This window comes from Cavia porcellus, unplaced genomic scaffold (assembly GCF_034190915.1).
Source record: "Cavia porcellus strain 051 isolate PalLab524CR breed Dunkin Hartley unplaced genomic scaffold, mCavPor4.1 scaffold_2, whole genome shotgun sequence".
NCBI lineage: Eukaryota > Metazoa > Chordata > Mammalia > Rodentia > Caviidae > Cavia > Cavia porcellus.
Genome location: NW_026947485.1, coordinates 95,886,480 through 95,904,636, shown reverse-complemented (window position 1 = coordinate 95,904,636; position 18,157 = coordinate 95,886,480). Strand labels below are relative to the sequence as shown.

The following is an 18,157-nucleotide window of genomic DNA, read 5'->3' as shown; positions in this document are numbered from 1 at the left end:
ATTAATTTTTAAATTATTAAATATTGTGACTCACTAGTATAGAAAATTATATTACCATGAGCCCCTAAAGGTCTTTTTGTAATGGAGATATAGAGCTATACCAATTCATTGTCGGCTTTCTCACCATTACTTTTTTTTTCTGAGACAAAGTCTCCCTACATAGTTCAAGCTGTCCTCGAACTCATTGTGTAGCTCAGGCTGGCCTCAAACTCAGAGTGAACTTCCTGCCTCAGCCTCTCAAATGCTGGGATTACAGGTGTGCCACTATGCCAGCTGAATACCTCTCTCTCTCTCTCTCTCTCCATATATATATATATATATATATATATATATATATATATATATTTGTGTTGCTTTGTTTTAGGAAGAAGTATAGTGATGCCCTGGAGTTGGTGGTGGCCTGGCCTATAGTTCTTCATATTTGCCTGGTCAAGGGTGCTCCTGGTCAAGTATGCTGTCTAGGTCTCCACAATTTAAAAAAGAATTGGAAGCAGCTACCATCATTCTGGGTGTGGCAGGGACTAAATGAGAGAATACCTGAGCTGTCAGGGCATCCACATTTCATCCCTGACCAGAAAGAGTTCTCACTCAGTTCCAGGGCCCCAATCCCATTTTAGAACCTGTTTCTTGGGCCACACTAGTCCTGACTGCCATGGGTGGGGATTTGGGAAAATACACCTTATCCAGAGGTTTCGTGGAAAAGGTGTTCAAGGTGATCCCCTTGATGAGTGAGTGAGGCAGGACCGGGAGCTGGTGATCTAGAAAGGACCTGCCATAAAAGGGCCCAGCCAATTTCGGGGGGAATCCTGGGGACATATTGGCCCTTCAGATGTCCCACTGAGGTGCAGTGCTCAGACTTCATACATTTCTGTTGGCTCAAATTATGGCTATAAACTTGGACAGGACAGATATCTTGAGTGGAGGGAAATTTGGGGGAGCAGTGGCACTAACAACCTTCAACTATCAGTGATCCCTGGCAGCCTGGAGAATGGGTGACAATCTGAAGTGGCATCTGGGTGTCACCCCTGAGGAGCCACTGCATTCACTTCCTAAATCAGCTAATAAACCACTTAGTAAGCAGGATTTCAGTGTCTCACAGGCAAATTTTCCTCTGTACTGTAGACAAGAGACTTCCTTAAAGTATTTCATGAAGTATTTCTAGTAACAAAGGGATGGTCAATAGAATACCAGACTCATGCAAACTAGAGGGACCAAGCTCTCCACTTGGGCTTAGCTGCCCTGAGGGGTGGCATACAGGAATGAAAGACCTACCCCCATGCCCTCATCCTTGGCCTGGGCCTGATTTCACAAGCACAGAATGAAACGAGTTGCTCATCCTTTCCTCATAAGTTGGGAGCCATTGAAGCTGAAAACTGACTGTAAGTGGAAGGCTGGAGCATGACCACCCTAAGATCAAAGAGTGCCTGGGGCAAGCTTCAGCTCAGAGAACACCTAGCCCAAGACAATCTGAACAGTGGGTTGCTAGGACAACAGGGTGTCATGTAACATTAAGTTGCTGAAAGATATAAATAAATGCCCCTGCAGTGAGGGGCCAGTTCCTTCTCTCCCATCAGGAGAGCAAGGGCTCAACCTCACCCTAGCTTTGTCTATTTTCTCACCTTTTTGTGGTCCTTCACCCAAGGAACCTCAAGGGCTGCATGGGTTATGGCACCCATAGGACTGCAGTGGAAGTCCAGTCTTCCTACTTAGTCTGTATCTGACAGGGGATGTGCAATTGAGGGTCCTGCCATTCTCTGGAGGTGATGTGCACCCAGGTTCCCACCTTGCCTTTTGACCTCACCTTTGTGAGGGGAGGAAAGAGTGAAGGAGCACTAGGGAGCACAAGGGCTAGGCTCTGCACTCAACCTTTGCAGGCTGGGGGGTGGGGTAGGGCTTAGGATTTTCTGGTGGTTTACTACAGCAGGACAGCTTTTGTCTAAAAGTTTCCTCTATTGCTGGATTGTCTCTTTGCTGGTCTTCTTGGTAGAGACAGTAGGCTGTTTTTGGACCTTTTTCAGTGTACACCCTTGATGTTCCCCAACTGGAGGATTCTCTTTGAAAAAAGGTGCATTTTGATCCATGGGGCATGGGATGCTGACCAAATTTAGCCTGTCTTTAAAGCTTCACTGTTCCTAAGAATCACCTGGAATACTTTAGAGAGGGCTGCTTCCCGGATCTGGTCCCTTAAACCACACCAAGTAACACTGATCTAGAAGTTCACTGGGATGAATTGACTGATTTAAATATTAATTCTTTTACTTCCAGTGCTTTTCACAGTAGGGATTTGTTGAAACTCTTAAAGTATTAGCTGTTTTCTTTCTTTTGGGTGGATTTTTTCCCCTAGTACTGTGTATTGACCCCAGAGCCTCACACATGCTAGTCAGGCCTCCTATCCCTTATCTAGCCTATATGCTGGGTTTTGGCAGTTAAGTCTCTGTTTACATCATCAACACATTATGGGTAGGCACGGTTAATGGGAAATTGAACCTTGGAAAGTGGAAACTCTATAGCACTCCACGACTAGTTGGAAAAACTTCTTTATTCCTTTGAAGGATTTATGTAAAATAGATGCCTGATGCTAAAATCATTGTTTAATGTGGCTTAAGATTAACCTTGGTTTACAGATGTCTTGTTCACCATATTGACTGGGGTCCATATTTCATCAATTTCTGTGTATGAAGGAATTTCATCAAAATAAATATCAGTGATAGAACTGTGGGGGACCTGCGGCTGAAAAGATAAGAAGTATGAAATATAAATGACCTTTATTTTGAGACTGCAGGGAGAGACACCCCCGATCCCCTGGGGCATGGCATCTTCCCCCAGGCATGGGCGATCTCTCTGAACATGTGGAGTGGGGGCACATGTAGCTTAGGTTAGGGGTGGTGCCTGAAGGACATTAGGGATGCACAGGCAGCCCATTGGTATTCTTTTGGCGCCATAGATAAATTCCTAGGGGTGGGGGAGATAGGAGTTCCTTGGTGCAGGCTTGTGGCTTCACCAGCTACAGTGTCTGGCCTGGGCCAAAATTCTTTTAATCAGTATCATTAATCATTATCAATATAGTTCTCAATGAAGGACATGTTGCTAATAGAACCAAGGAGTTCCCATTAGAGGCAGCATCCTTTTAGGGCAACTGTCAGATTTTTGTGTCTTAGGATCTGAGGGGTGGCTCCCCAGGCTGATCAGATAATGCCTATTGCCTTGTGGGTCTTCACAATACAGCAGTCTCATCTCCCACACCACTATTTGTTAACAAAAACTAGAATAACTTCTTGGAATTCATATTTTAAATATTGCTAATAAATTTTGTTAACAAGCAAAAACAAACAAAACCATCAGTGTTCAAGTCTATATATTTACAGGAGATTCTGAGAGTGGTAAGGCTGCCAGAGGCGTCTTTCTGCACCAGGAAATAGATAAAGCAGACGCTGCTCTGTTTAACAGAAATACATTGGAATATGTGGTTCTTTCCTTGTCTGTTCGGGTATTTCTCAAATTTCCTGGGTGATGCAAGATCTGAGAAACAGACTGAAAACACTACTACATGGGGAGCTGGTAGCACAGAAAGCAGATACTTGATATCCCAACCCCATAAAGCTGTGCTCCAGTTTTTTCCCTTTGAAACAAAACCAATTAAAGCTTGGGTAAATCAATCATACATGTGATTCAACTTTCCCATTACTGTAAAGAAAAATGAACAATGGCTTTCTTACAGACAGTTTATTTTTCATAAGACTCTTAGGAAGATCAAAAAATCCTCACAATATCAGACTGACAGAAACAGAGATCTACTTGCTAGTATCTTAATAACAAGTAATTGATTTTTTTAAGTCTTTAAATTGCCCATGAGGTAAAGGAAGACAAACCTGTTTTTAATAACATTTCGTACACTTAAAGATGATGATCAACTTCTTGAAAAGGAAGAATTAGAAAATCAGCATTTGTAGCCCAGAAAGGTAATTGCCTTAGAAGTGCAGTAATTAGAGATTTAATTTAGTCACAAACGTCAGAGAAGCAATACTTTTGTTTCTTCTGCCTGTGTAACAATTCTTTCTCATTTACTAAACAATGCTTCACTGCAAGAAGTAGACCGCTCCTAATTTCTAATATATTCACATACAAGTTGAAGAAATCATATTTGTGTCTTACTCTGACTGACTGTTTTATGGATCTCTAGTGGTCCCACTATCTGGAAATGCTCGGTCTGCTTTTCCTTGGGCTCCGACGGATCTGCATCTCTCCTTTTTCGCTCTGCACAGCCCTTGGCACAGTGAGAGTAGTCCCTTTCTCTGCACATGACAATCTTACATTGCAGGTAGACCACATCATAGCTGTCCAGCACGCTGAAGGCATTGAACTTGAACTGGGCCACATTCTTCTGTGGAGAGTGGAGGTTGACATAGGTATTGTCTTTGATACACCTGATGGGGAAAAAATCAAGGCCAAAAAGATTAATTAATGTCAAGCATGATGTAAATTCATTCTAACTCAAGTAACCAGGGTTGGCCCCAGGTTTCTCAGTTTCAACTGAAGCTCTTCCCACTGTACACTCTCTCTTTTATAAAGAAATTACTACTACTCCTATTCCAACTCCTAGTATGATTGTAATATGATTGTATTGAAAACCCATTATTCCTATACATAAATAGAAGGGAAGTGTAAAATAAGCACAATGAAAACAAAATAAGGTAATTAAATTCTAGTTAGAACTCTTGTCTTCCAAAGGCCTCCTCTATTTTGTACAAAAGGAAGATTATAAATTATTTATTATTTGAAGGTGAACTTTGATTTTTCAAAATTCAATATTGTAGACCATAATACAACTACTGAAAAAGTTAATGAAAGTAGTACAAATAATATATAGAGAGGAGGTAAAGTGGAATCACACTAAAATGCTCAATTAAGATTAGAGATGGCAGCAAATAAGAGGGTGGTGGGAATGGAGTAAATAGATTTTGGATTTTAACCTAATTCAGTTAGCAATCATTTTAAACATGAATAGTCTAACTATATCAATTTAAAGACACAGTAGATTGAAAAACAAGATCTAACTATATGTTGTCTGCAAAAAGCCTAATTTAAATATAAAGACACAGTTAAAGGTAAAGAGATGGAGAATGACATACCCTGCTAATACCAATCCAAAGAAAGCTGGAGAAGCTATATTAATTTTAGAAAGTAGTACCTAGAACCAGAGTAACTACAAGTGACAAAGGGAGATTACATAACAATAAAAGGGTCAGTTCTCTAAGGAGACAATCCTTAACCATGATAACCAAGATTATAATTAATATTTAATTTAATATAATGATCCTTAATACATATTTACCTAAAAAACAAAGCATTAAAATATATGGGATAAAAACTGATGGAACCACAGAGAAATGAATAAATTTATGATTGTGCTTGAATAGTTCAGTATCCTTCTATCAGTATTAAAGCCTGTATTTAGATATTCCCCCTTCACTCTAAATCTTATGTGCTCATAGGTGGGGCTTTTTGGAGCTGGGGGGATCCAGGGCATGAGATTAAAGGTGTTTGGTACTAAATTAGCCCACTGACCAGAATTAGTATAGTTCTGGGTGGGGATAATGGGAAGGTCATTTGTGACATCACTCAAAATGCTTGTAGCCTGGGTGGTGGGATAAAAGGGTAAAGGAGGATTGCTTCACTGCTTGCTGCTTGCTGCCTTCTGTCTGCCATAGCATGAACTGTTTTTCTGCTGTAATGTCACTCTGCTGTACTACCCTGCCTTGAAGCAAGTCATCTGTGGACTGAAACCTCTACAAACAGTGAATTGATGTCTTTCATCTTTCAACTTGTGGGTGTTGAGCATTTTGTCTCAGCAATGAGAAAAATAACAAGACAAATTTTGGTACTGGGAGTGGGACTATTGCTGTGACATTGTCTAATCGTGTGGTTCAGGAGTCTTTCAAACTTGCCTTACAGTAAGAACTTAGAAAGATTAGGAAATGATAGCTGAAGAAGCATCCCTGGAATGCTGTAAAGTGAATTTGATGGGAGATTTTGGTCAGAGGTCAGAAGATTAAGATGCTGAGAGAAATGCACCTGGTAAAGACCAGGTTCAGAAGGTTTCAGTTAGAAACAAGGACTGCATTGGCTTTTGGATTTCAGATCATGTACATTATGCTTTGGTGGGAAATGTGTCTGCATTTTTTTCTTGTCCAAAGATGTTGCCTGAAACTGAGATTAAGGGTGGTGGACTAATTAATATGGTACAAGAAACTTCAAGTCTAATGTTGAACAGTGGCATGGCTACTGTTGGGGACTTCTAACTAGATCTATGTTGAAAATCAAGAGCAAAGAACCCAGAAGAATGATTTTAAGCACTGTGAGTTTGGGCAAAAAGGAAGCTCTGGTAAAATTGTGGATGGTAAAGATGAAGCAGTGGAAAATTTGGTTGCTGGAAACAAACAGGACAATAGAAAAGATGGCCTGAGGACATCAAAAGACCCATCAGGACTCCTCTTCACAGCCTCAAGATTATAAAACTGAAAGACTTTGCTTTGAGAAGAGAGCCTTAGAAAACCAGGTCCCAGAATGACAGTGGCCTAAAGAATTTGTTCTTCAGGATTGGGTTCATAGTACTCAACAAATTGGCACTAGTGCCTACAACAAAGAGAGTAGGAAGCTTAGCTACTGCTCCAGCTGGCAGCAGACCTTGGTGTCATCCGCATGGTGCTAGTTTTAGGTGCACGCAGAATGCAAGAGTTGAGGGATTAGGAAGGCTTCCACTCAGATTTCAGATGAAGGCCTGGTTAGGCTAGGCACTGTGCCCCTGAGAGGGCAGTGTAAAGCTGTGAGTGTGAAACTGAAGATGCAGTGGAGACTCCAGAAGGCTGGAGAAGCCAGGAATATGGGTCATCAGGGGAAAGCCACAAGGATTGACCAAAGTTTGCCCAAGAGAAAATTTGTAAGACCTGCAACAAATGACAGTGACATAGGGGCAGAGCCACCCAAGCCCTTTGGAGTTCATGTCTTGCCACAGATTGCTCCTGATGCTGGACATAGAACTACAGGAGTTAATATTTGCCCTGCTGGATTCTGGGCTTGCATTGGCCCCATTCTTGTCTATCCTCCCATTTCTACCTTTTGGAATGAGAATGTTTATACTGAGCCACTGAATGTTGGAAGTGTTTAACTTTGTTTTCATTTGTACAGGGACTCACAGCTAAGAGTTTGCCTTAATCTCATAAGAGACTTTGGACTTGGACTTTTCAGCAGTGCTGAAACTGTTACGACTTTCAACTCTTAGAGATGGACTAAATGCCTTTTGCATAAAGGGATGCATATGAATCTTTGGAGGTGGCTAGATCTAGGGTGTATGATGCTGGGATTAAGGGTGTGTGATAAATAAATGAGTTTTAGCACAGCTCTGGGTATGGGTAATGGAAGCCTCACAGTAGGTGGCACCAATCAATAGGCTTATATCTTGGACAAACACTAAAGATTTAGAGGGAAGGCAGGTGGCTGTGGCTCACTACTTGCTACTTTCTGCCTTTCATGCCATGAACTGCTGCTTCTCTGCTATGTCACCCTACTGTGCAGCAAGCTGACTATAGACTGAAACCTCTACAAACTGTGAGCTTAAATAAACCTTTCTTTCTTTAAGTTGTGGGTGTTGGATATTTTGTCCCCAGAATAAAAAAGCTACTAAGACCATCAGCAATTGACTGGCTCAGCAAGCATAAAATCAGTAATGATACAGATAATCCAAAGAACAATATTAATTCACTAATCTAATTAGATTTTATAGAACACTGTATCCAATGACAGCAGAATATACATTCTTCTCAAGCCCACATGGAACTGTCATCAAGATAGACTCCATTCTGGGCCATAAGAGATACCTTAAAAGAATAGAAGTCACACAAAATACATTCTCAGGTAACAATGGGATTTATATATGAATCAAAAGCAGAAATATTGTTGGAAAATTCCCAAATATTGGAAAGGAAACAACATACTTTTAAGTAACTCATGAATTGGGGAAGAAAATTGTGAAGTAAAGTCTGGTAGCATACCACGACCTTTCAGGATCCGCAATCCAGACACCTGGAAATCAGCAATTTAACGAATAGGTAGTAAGGGCCGAGTTCTTACACCCTGTTTTTCAAACTATAGATAAATCAGGTAGAAATATGAGAAAGCAAAAGCAAGGCAACAAGATGCCCCTAAATCCCTACGTTTGGCCCTCAAAAGCTGGTCTTACAGACACTGAAACAGAATGAAAAACCAAAATGAATAGTCAAAATGTTTGAAGAACCCATAAGCAATTTCATAAGACATATAATGAGTTAAAAGAAGATTTTATTAACCATATAAAAGATTTTATTAATAAAATGTTTGATGAACTTAAAGAAGAAATAAACAATAAACTAATTGATTTAAACAATACAATACAAGATACAAATCACGAGCTTGGGAAAGAACTAGAAATTACAAAAAGAAAGAAAGCAGAAATACAAGATATGAAAAATTCAGTAGAAAGGTTGACCAAATATGAGGACAAAAGGTCAGCAACAGAAGACAAGATGATGTAGGAGATCATAAACTCAAAGATCCTATAAACACAAGATACCATGCAACTGGTACCCAACAGTGGCTAGATGACTCAGAAACAAACACACAAACACCTAAAATAAGAATTAAAGGAAAAATGGAAGACAACTCAGAAGGTACAAAAAGTTTAGTCACTAAAATCAGAGGAAGACTTTCCAGATGTAGGGTAATAATTCAATATTCAACAATAAAATGTATAAAGAATCCCAAATAGCTGTAATTGAAAAAGAACTTCTCCGTGAAGCAGCATAATCAAAATTCCACAAATTCAACAACAGGAGGAAAGACTAAAAGCTGTTAGAGACAAGAAGCAAGCTATTTATGAAGGAAAACTACAGTGGATTTCAGCACAAACTTTAAAGGTCAGGAAGGCTTGGAGTGATTTTTTAAACCTGAAGGGAAAAAAAATTGTCAGCTTTTGCCTCTATATCTTGCAAAATAAACCTTGAAACTGATGGAAAAATAAAGACTTTCCATGACAAGGAAATTCTAAGGAAATATATTATCCCTGAAGCGCCATTCTAGAAAACAGTTAAGAGAATCCTAGAAAGAGACAAGGTAACCGCCAGCACCAAAGAGCTCAAAGGAAACTGTATATCTAACTGAGAGAGTAGTTAAAGATGAAAAAAAGAAAAAGAAATCAGCACTGGAAAAATAATCAATGAGATATTCTGTAAACACCTTACAAAAACAACTCTCCATGTCAATGGTCTTAATTCTTCTGTCAAAAAACACAGATGAGTAGATTCAGTAAGGGAAAAAAATGCAACCATATATTGCTTATAGTTCACAAACTTTATCAAAATGAAGCTCACAGACTGGTAAAAGGATGGAAAATGATATGCAATACAACTGGAACCAGAAAGCAAACAGAAGTAGTTATTTTGCACTCGATATGGCAGATTTCAAACCAAAACTGTCAGAAGAGACAAAGATGGTCACTAGACACTAGTAAAGGGCAAAATTCAACAGGAAGAGGTAACAGTTACAAATATCTATGCATTGAGTGTTGGCACCCACAACTTAATAAAACAAAAACTACTGGACACAAAAGGAGAGACAGACACCAATACACATCATAGTGGATCACCACCCACTCATAATTAGGTAGGTCAATCAGACAAAACATGAACAAAAGATATCAGAGTTCAGTCATACCATCAAACAAATGAACTTAACAGATATCTACAGTGTTTCATTCAACAACAGTAGAATACACATTTTCTCAGCATTATGTGAGATTTTTTTTTTCCAAAAAGACCACGTCTTAGGCCATAAAGCATGCTTAAATAAGTATCAAAAGAACTGAAATAATCTCTGCACCCTACAGAATCATAGTGAAATGAGCTAGAAATCACAATAAGAGAAATTACAGAAGCATATAGCAATTAAACAATAGTGAATAACCACTGGATCACAGGAGAAATCATAAAACAAATTTAAAATTTCCTATAATTAATGACCGTGGGAGCACAACATATCAAAATCTGTGGAATATATAAAGCAGTTCTAACAGGAGAGGTTATAGCTGTGGAAGCTATAAGAGCAAAAGAACAGTAAAAGATTTGAGCAATTTCAAATAAATGACACACTGCATCTCAGATCCCTAGAATACTACATCACTCCAAACTCTACACTTAATAGAAGGAAAAGAATTATAAAGATTAGAATGGAATTAATGAAACTGAGACTATGAAAAAATACAAAGGATTAATTTATCCAAGAGTTGATTCTTTGAAAGGATAAACAAGATTGATAAAGCCTAAGCCAATCTTACCAAAAAAGAAAAAAATCAACGCAATTAGAAGTGAAACCCTAATCAACACCAATAAACTCCAGAGGATTATAAGAAACTACTTCAAAAATGTACATTCCAATAAATTAGAGAATCTATAAGAAATTCCTAGACACATATGAAGTACCAAAATTGAGCTAAGAAGATATAAAAATTTTGACTAAATCAATAACAGGCAACAAAACAGAGGCAGTAATAAAGTCTCTTACAATCCACCCCCCTCAAAAAAAGCACAGAACCTGCAAGATTAACAGCAGAATTCTACCAGAATTTCAGGTAAATTGAAAGGGAAGCTAACATTATCACATTATCCTGAGATGAAAAACAGACAAAGACTTTAAAAAAAGAAACCACAAGTCAACTTCCTTAATAAATATACATGCAAAAATCCTTAATAAGATATTGGCAAACAGAATGCAGCAAATCATTAAAAAATCATATATTATGACCAAGTTGGCTTCATCCCAGAGATACAAGAATGGTTTAACAAACAGGAGTCAATAAATGTAATACATCATATAAACAGAGGCAGTGACAAAAATCTCAAGATCAAGTTGGGCATGGTGGTGCATCTTTGTAAACCCAGCACTCAGGAGGCAGAGACAGGAGGATTTCTGTGAGTTCAAGATGAGCTAGGCTATAAATTGGGCTACATAGTGAGTTCAAGGCCAGCCTGAACTATGCATATAGTGAAAGCTTACCTCAAAAAAACAAACAAACAAACAAAAAAACACAATCCAACCAATCACAAGATCATCTCAATAGACACAGAAAAAAGCCATTGACAAAATCCAGCATCCACTCATGATTAAAAACCCTAACAATAATAGGTATATAAGGGCCTTACTTTAAATTCATAAAAGTCATTTATGAAAACAAACACTGCCAATATCACACTAAATCAAGAAAATCTGAAAAATTCTCCTCTAAAATCAGGAATAAGATAGTTTCCACTTTCAACCATTTCTGTTCAACATAGTGCTCAAAACTTTAGCCAAAACAATAAAGCAAAAGAAAGAAAAGGGATTTACATAAGAAAGAAAGAAGGAAAACTATTCCTATTCATAGATGCCACAATTATTTACTAAGAAGACCCAAAAAGTGCACCAAGAAGACTCCTTGAAGTAATAAAGTTAGCAAAGTTTCAGGATAAGAAATCAACACACAAAAATCAATGTTTCTATACATCAACAATGAACCTACCATGAAAGAAATTAGGAAAACAGTCTCATTTACAATAAAAATTGAATACTCAAGAATTAACCCAACCAAGGGAGTGAAAGACCCCTGTAACAAAAACAATAATGTCAGGGACTGGGGATTTAGCTCAGTGGCATAAGTGCCTACCTGGCAAGTGTGAGGTCATGAGTTTGATCCCCGGTACCACCAAAAAAAAAAAAAAAAAAAAAAAAAAGAGAGAGAGAGAGAGAAAGGACATAAAACAAAAGAATTCAAGAAGGTCATACTGTTAATAATACAAAAACAATAGTGTCTCTGAGAAAAGAGATTGAAGAGGACATCAGAACCAATATTGTCAAAGTGCTACATTACCAAAACTGATTCAGATTTAATGCAATCTCAATATGATATCAAACAGCATTTCTCACAGAAGTAGAAAGAGTGATTTTTATGGAATCCAAAGAGACCTAGGGCTGGGGATATAGCTCAGTGGCATATGAGCCTGCATGCCAGGTGCCAGGTCCTGAGTTTGATTCCTGTTACAAAAAAACCAACCCATACCAAACCAAACCAAACCAAATCAAACCAAACCAAACCAAACCAAAACAAAACAAAACAAAACAAAACAAAAGAAAAAACCCAGCACAGTAAAAGTAATCCCAAGCAACAACAGCAAACTAGGGAGGATAATCCTGTTGAAATACAGCAGCACTTGAAATAGTTGTTACAAAGTCACAATGATAAAAATCAGTACAGCACTAACAGAACAGAATAGAAGACACAGGAACATTTAGTCATCAGACCCTTGATAAATGGACTAAAAAGACACTGGCTGGAGAAAACATAGCCTTTTCAACAAATGGTGCTGGGAATACTGGTTACCTACATGCAGAATGAATCTAGACCCATATCTCTCACCTTTTACTAAATAAAATCTAAATGGATCAAAGACCAAAATATTAAAATGAAAACACAGAATCTTCTGGACAATGAATTAGCTAAAACTCTTGAAGACAGACATACCTAAGAACTTTCTGAACAGAATCCCAACTGCATAAGACATAATATCAAGACTCAATGCATGTGTATGGCAAAGAAAACAACTTACGAAGTGGAGAGACAACCTACAAAATGGAAAAAAATTTCTGCCAGCTACTTCTTAGACCAAAGACAAGTATTTAGAATATATACAAAAACTCAAAAAAGAAAGACAAGAGAAAGTGAGAGATTATACTGCAAAAAAGAAGACAAAATAAAAAAATGAGCAATTGAAATGAATAGATATTTCTCAGAAGAAGTAAAAATAGCCAATAGGAACATGAAAAACATTCTTAGCATTTTTGGTTAGTAGAGACCTACAAATCAAAACACTGAGATTCCATCTTACTCCAGAAAGAATGGCTGTCATCACAAACTCAAAAAAAAAAAAAAAAAAAAAAAACCCAACAACAACAACAAAAAACAGATGCTAACAAGATCATGGAGAAAACAAGAGCACGACATATAAATTTAAAGAGTGAAATAAAATACAGACAATAGACAGTGAGAAATAGGAAAATAAACATTTTGCAGAAGGATAGGGCATCAAGGAATGAATGGAGGTGGGAGGAGGGTAAGACAAAGGGAAGAAAAAGGACCAAGACACAATATGCATACTTACCACTGCTCCACAATGGATGTACTCATTATATGCTGCAAACTAACACTAATAAAAGTGGATGAAAAAACAATAGAGGAGAGAACAAAAGATGTTTTCATCAAGGAAACACATTAGAAAAAAAGTTTAAGAAAACATGAGCACAGTGTGTTCTATGATGCTAAAAGCATCCTGATTTTAAAATCTCAGAGACAGCATCCCTGGAGAGCTGGGATGCAGTGCAGATCAGTGCCAGGCAAAAGTGCCTTAGCCAAATCCACTCTACCTCAGATCGTTGTGTATAGACAATGAGCTCAGAATGCATTTTATAGGATTTTAAATCACTAACAAAATACTATTTCACATGACATGTGAAAATTATGTAAAATTCTAATTTTAGTGCCCTTAGAGAAACTTCAATTGAAACACAACCAAAAATATTGTCTATGGCTGCTTTAGCTACAAAGTACAGGTAAGTAGTAACCATACTGGCAGTTAATCTTGATTGCCAACCTGAGTGGGTTAAAAGACTCTTGAAGAGGTAATTGGATTTCAAGGGCACTCACTTCACCACTGAATGAACACACCAACGAGTTCTTAGTTGAATGTATTATTAGGGGGTGCAGCCTATTCAGAGAAAGGGGTTGCACCTGTATCTGGCAGTTTAGTGCTACTCCTGTGTACCTTTCGTGTCATGCATAACACCTTTTATGCCACCTGTGGCAAGAGCTGTTTTGCTCCTCCCCTGGCCTTTAGAACAGGTATGACAGTGCCTTCCAAGGGCTTTACACTGTTGTCAGCATGCCCTCAGCAATACGAAAGCTGCCCTTGAGTGAGTGAGGAGTTTTTGTTATTTTTTAACTGGTTGCTCACTCATAAATATTTTGCCCCTGTTAGAGCACAAAAAAGGTATAAAGGCAAATAGCTTGCCAAGCTTCTAACTTGGGAAGTCATTTGGCTAACCAAAGGAGTCACAAGAGGTCTTAATATAATAATTAAGAGCTCAGCTTGGAAAATTCCATCAGCCTTTCAATGTCAAAAGCTCTAAAGACTTGCACTTTAAGTGAATAGTCAATTAAAAGTCCTCAAACTAGAAAAGAAGAGAAACATGGGTATGAAAAAGGGGGCAGGCAGCAAGGACACTGCCCAGGGCTCTAAGGGGAATCAAGGGGGGTTGTCCAGGAGGCCCTTTACTATCCGTGCCTGGGCTCAGAGCACTGAAGAGAGGCCTCACTTGGTCTCCGGGGCATGGAAAAAATTCTTACAAAATGTTTTGACTTAGGATTAACTGGCTCAGAAGAGAGAGGTTCCCTAAAGGAATGCCATGTTGGTTATAAAAGCCCACTGCAGAGGATCTTCTGTTTTTCTTACCCTTGCCGGATCAAATCATATGTGACGGTGGTAAAATCACTGGGATCTGGAGAAGTCACACAGGTATCCACGAAGAGCCACACATTAGGGTTGGAGCTATGGAGGGTGACCTGGAGGAATACCTCTTCCCTCTGGTTGTCATAGTATGCCATGTGCCCACCATGTTGGGATGCAGGTAACTGACGAAATATAATGGACACATCGTAGCTGGCACCTTCTGTCTGGGTGTCATCAGCCTCATGAATGACTTCAACAGCAGATGGGCTGTCCACTCTGCAGGTGAGCTTCACCTGGGGCACCTTGTGCCGAACAATGACTCGGCCAGGGTGGTCCCGTAGATGGCCTCTGATGGAGTTGGAGTAGCTGAGAGAGCCCAGATGTTTCTGCAAGGATGAGAGGACAGTTTGATGGCCAGGATTCCTGGTTCCCAAACAAGCTAGTGAAAATATTTCACCTTTCTACTGCAGCCCAGCACCAGTTGGTCGATATCCTGGGAGGCAGGAGCACCTGGCCAGACCTCTGTGGTGCTTAAGGCCGTGAAAGGATGACATAATGTGTGAGGAGCATTTCCCAAATTGATAGGTTCCTTCCTTCCTAGGTTAGGTGGTGATGCCTGAAGCTATGTCTCCTACCTCTCTCCAGATACCCTATTGTTTCAGAGGCTGAGGAGGAGCTGGGGACTTATAGGCAGGGGCCACTACCTCGCTCTGCTTTCTTCCTATGCCTTGTGTGGACACTCAGAGGCTCACTTTAGCCAGAGGCCTTTGCTCCAGGGAGTTTCAGCTTTCATGACTCAGATCCTGTGACTTTCTGTCTCACAACTCTCCAAGGACTGCTCATCTGTTAGCATAGACCAGTCTTGTTCCACCATTTCCCTTTCATGGCCCTCAGAAAGAGTTTTGTAGATTCTTCTTTCTTATTCCACCTGTTGTCTCTCTCAACCCAAGTATGAAAGTTTAATTCGACAAATTGTTTGTGAGATATATATAACTGCTTTGGCCCCTAAGAATGAGCATACATTCCCCCACGAGGGCTATATTGCCCTCTTTGAGAATGCACAGTTTAGAATAAAAGCCAAATTCCAAGGCCATTTGACCCTCCCACTTCCAATCTGATGCTGCCCCCAATCTCTTCTTCAAGCCCTCCAGCTTCCTGCTGGCCCTGGAACCTGCACTAGCCAGAGTCCTACATGGCATGCTCCTTCTGTCCCTTTCCTAGCTTCTTCAACTCATCATTCAGTTGTGATTCTTTAGCTTCCTTTCCACCCTCTCAAGCTCTCTGTTTTGCTGTCTTCTTTACCTTCTTCATCATAAAAAGGATTTTCATTTGTATGCTTGTGCAGTACCTGTCTCCATTTGCTTGAATGTAAGAGCCATGGGCCAGGGATCCGTATCCTCAGCCCCTACGAGGTTGTTCACTTACTGACTCAGGACCTTCCCATGACACTGTTTCCTTAGGGTGGCCTGGGACCAGGTATCACCCCACATGGTTGCTGACTCTGCTATGTTTGGCTCCAGTGCATAGGCCCTTCTGGGGGAGCTGGGCCAGACAGGCCCTTCTGGGGGAGCTGGGCCAGACAAAGGACATTTACAGGGCCCTCCTTGTGACTTCTGGGAGCCACTATTCTCCCAGACACTGGGGACTTCCAGTATGTCTCCTGGGGTACAATCCTCTGAGGTAAAGAGTAAATTTTCAGAGAAAGATGGTAAGAATGATCATGATGTACACACTCAAGTAACAGATAAAATGTGAAGTATGGAGTTAGATTATTTAGCATTATGCACTATTTGAATGAATCTAACTTGCAAAAGTGAGATTTGGGGATATGTCTAAACAGAGATGCAAAAGAACAAGAACAGCATGAAGAGTTTGATTTGGAAAATCTTTCATTGTTAAATATACCAAGACAAAAGATACCATATCTGTATACTTTCCTTAGGTCTTTGGTAAACTCATTCCCTTCTTTTGCCATTGTTTTGTGAAACAAGCATGCATTCAAGGAAAACTGAACAGACATTAAGCAGGCTTATTATTCACAAGTATTATAGATGCATATTTTCTGGAAATGTAGAATGTAGCTACTTAGTTAGAAACATAATCAGATAGATGGACACTCTATGGCTTCCATTCATAGATGGTACCACCTCCTGGTCAGTTCCTTACCTGCTGGACAGTACCACAGTGGCCATAAGGAATGTTGAAGATCAGGTAATTCCCAGTGACTTGGGGACGACACAGCTTATCATTTAGGTGGATGTCCCAGGAGGAATACCCCAGTCTCCGGAGGTAGCCTCGGTCAATGACAGCTTGGAATTGATGGGGCAAGCAGGAGAGCTGAGCTGTAGGAGGAGGAAGATCATCACAAGGAGAACCTGCTGTATTGTGTGTATAAGCCATGGATTGAGTGAATGTTTATTTTCTAAAAGTCTCATGGATAGTGCTCTGGGCTGGTGCTGGCTCAGTTCTCTTCACCCTCTAGCCTGCCCTTCACTTTCACTGATTTTATTTACATCCCCTCTCTTCAAAAAGGCTATTAGCCCATCCTACATCCAGCAGGAAAATCCTACACACAGCATGTGTCCCATTAGTCACAAGTCAGAGCCCATGTAAAGATTAAAGGACAGCTCACTTCCCATGGTGAGAACACCTGAACCCAAACATGTGTTCATCTGGGCCTTTACATGGAAGGAAACTGAAGAATTAGAGGAGACACAGAGGGAAGGAGCTTGGGAACAAAGGTACGACTTCCCCAATCTCCTAGAGCCCCACACACAGATGAAAGTGAGAGATCTCAGTGGAAACACAACAGCCAATCCCCCCTTGAAGCCTGTTCTTTCTTCCACACTGGCTTCTCTCTTAGCTCCTTCTTTCTCAGGGTGAGAGAGTGACTTTACCTTTGTGCTTAGGTACAACAGAGTTAGCTGGACCTGGTTACGGGAGATAATAAAAACAAGTGTCAACAGAGCTGAAACACTGCAAGAGGTCATTATAACTAGCAGTAGATGAAAAACATACGTGAATGGGCTCACTATTTAGGCTAAAATAATCAGGGCATGAAAATATTCCAGATCATGCAGAGGAGAAGAGGGCCCAGAGTCTCCTGCTGGAGCCAGGTTCTGGCATATGTGAAGTAGTGTTGAGAACACACCACTTCCTCAATTCCAAGATTTGTTAGAGCAAAAAAATAGTAAACACAAAGCTTCAAAGAATATAAACACTGTCATATCTATAAACTCTATCTGGTGCCCTTTTCCACACATGTGGCATATTTTGGGCCTCAGACTGGGAATGACTGAGTCTATGACCCTCAATCTATGCTCCTCAAGGGCTGCTCTAGCTTAGAAGCAAGACAGGACAGTTTCCCAGGGCAAAGACTCAGCTTAGGAAACATGACCAGAGAGATTCATTCTACTCCTTGAGACATCCTGGGCCCCAGACTATTGATACTTCAAACACTGTACTACATGGAACGAAGCTTCATTGGTATATAATCAGAGAAAGGAAAATGAGTTGTCATGGACAGTGGGTCCTCTGACAGCACCAGGACTGGACTGGACTAAGAAGAGACATCGTAAAAATAAGGCTCTTGA

At 39.9% G+C, this 18,157-nt stretch overlaps 1 protein-coding gene across 1 annotated transcript in view; it reads right to left on the bottom strand.

The window, feature by feature from the left end:
• Positions 1 to 3,851: 3,851 nt before the first annotated feature.
• The window catches only part of LOC100715944 (deleted in malignant brain tumors 1 protein), an 88,204-nt gene continuing 73,898 nt past the window's right edge, over positions 3,852 to 18,157 (bottom strand). The window contains 4 exon segments of the mRNA XM_063236094.1: positions 3,852 to 4,424; positions 14,568 to 14,950; positions 16,731 to 16,906; positions 17,462 to 17,494. Of these exon segments, the coding sequence (XP_063092164.1) occupies positions 4,136 to 4,424; positions 14,568 to 14,950; positions 16,731 to 16,906; positions 17,462 to 17,494 (881 nt within the window). The 3' untranslated portion in view covers positions 3,852 to 4,135.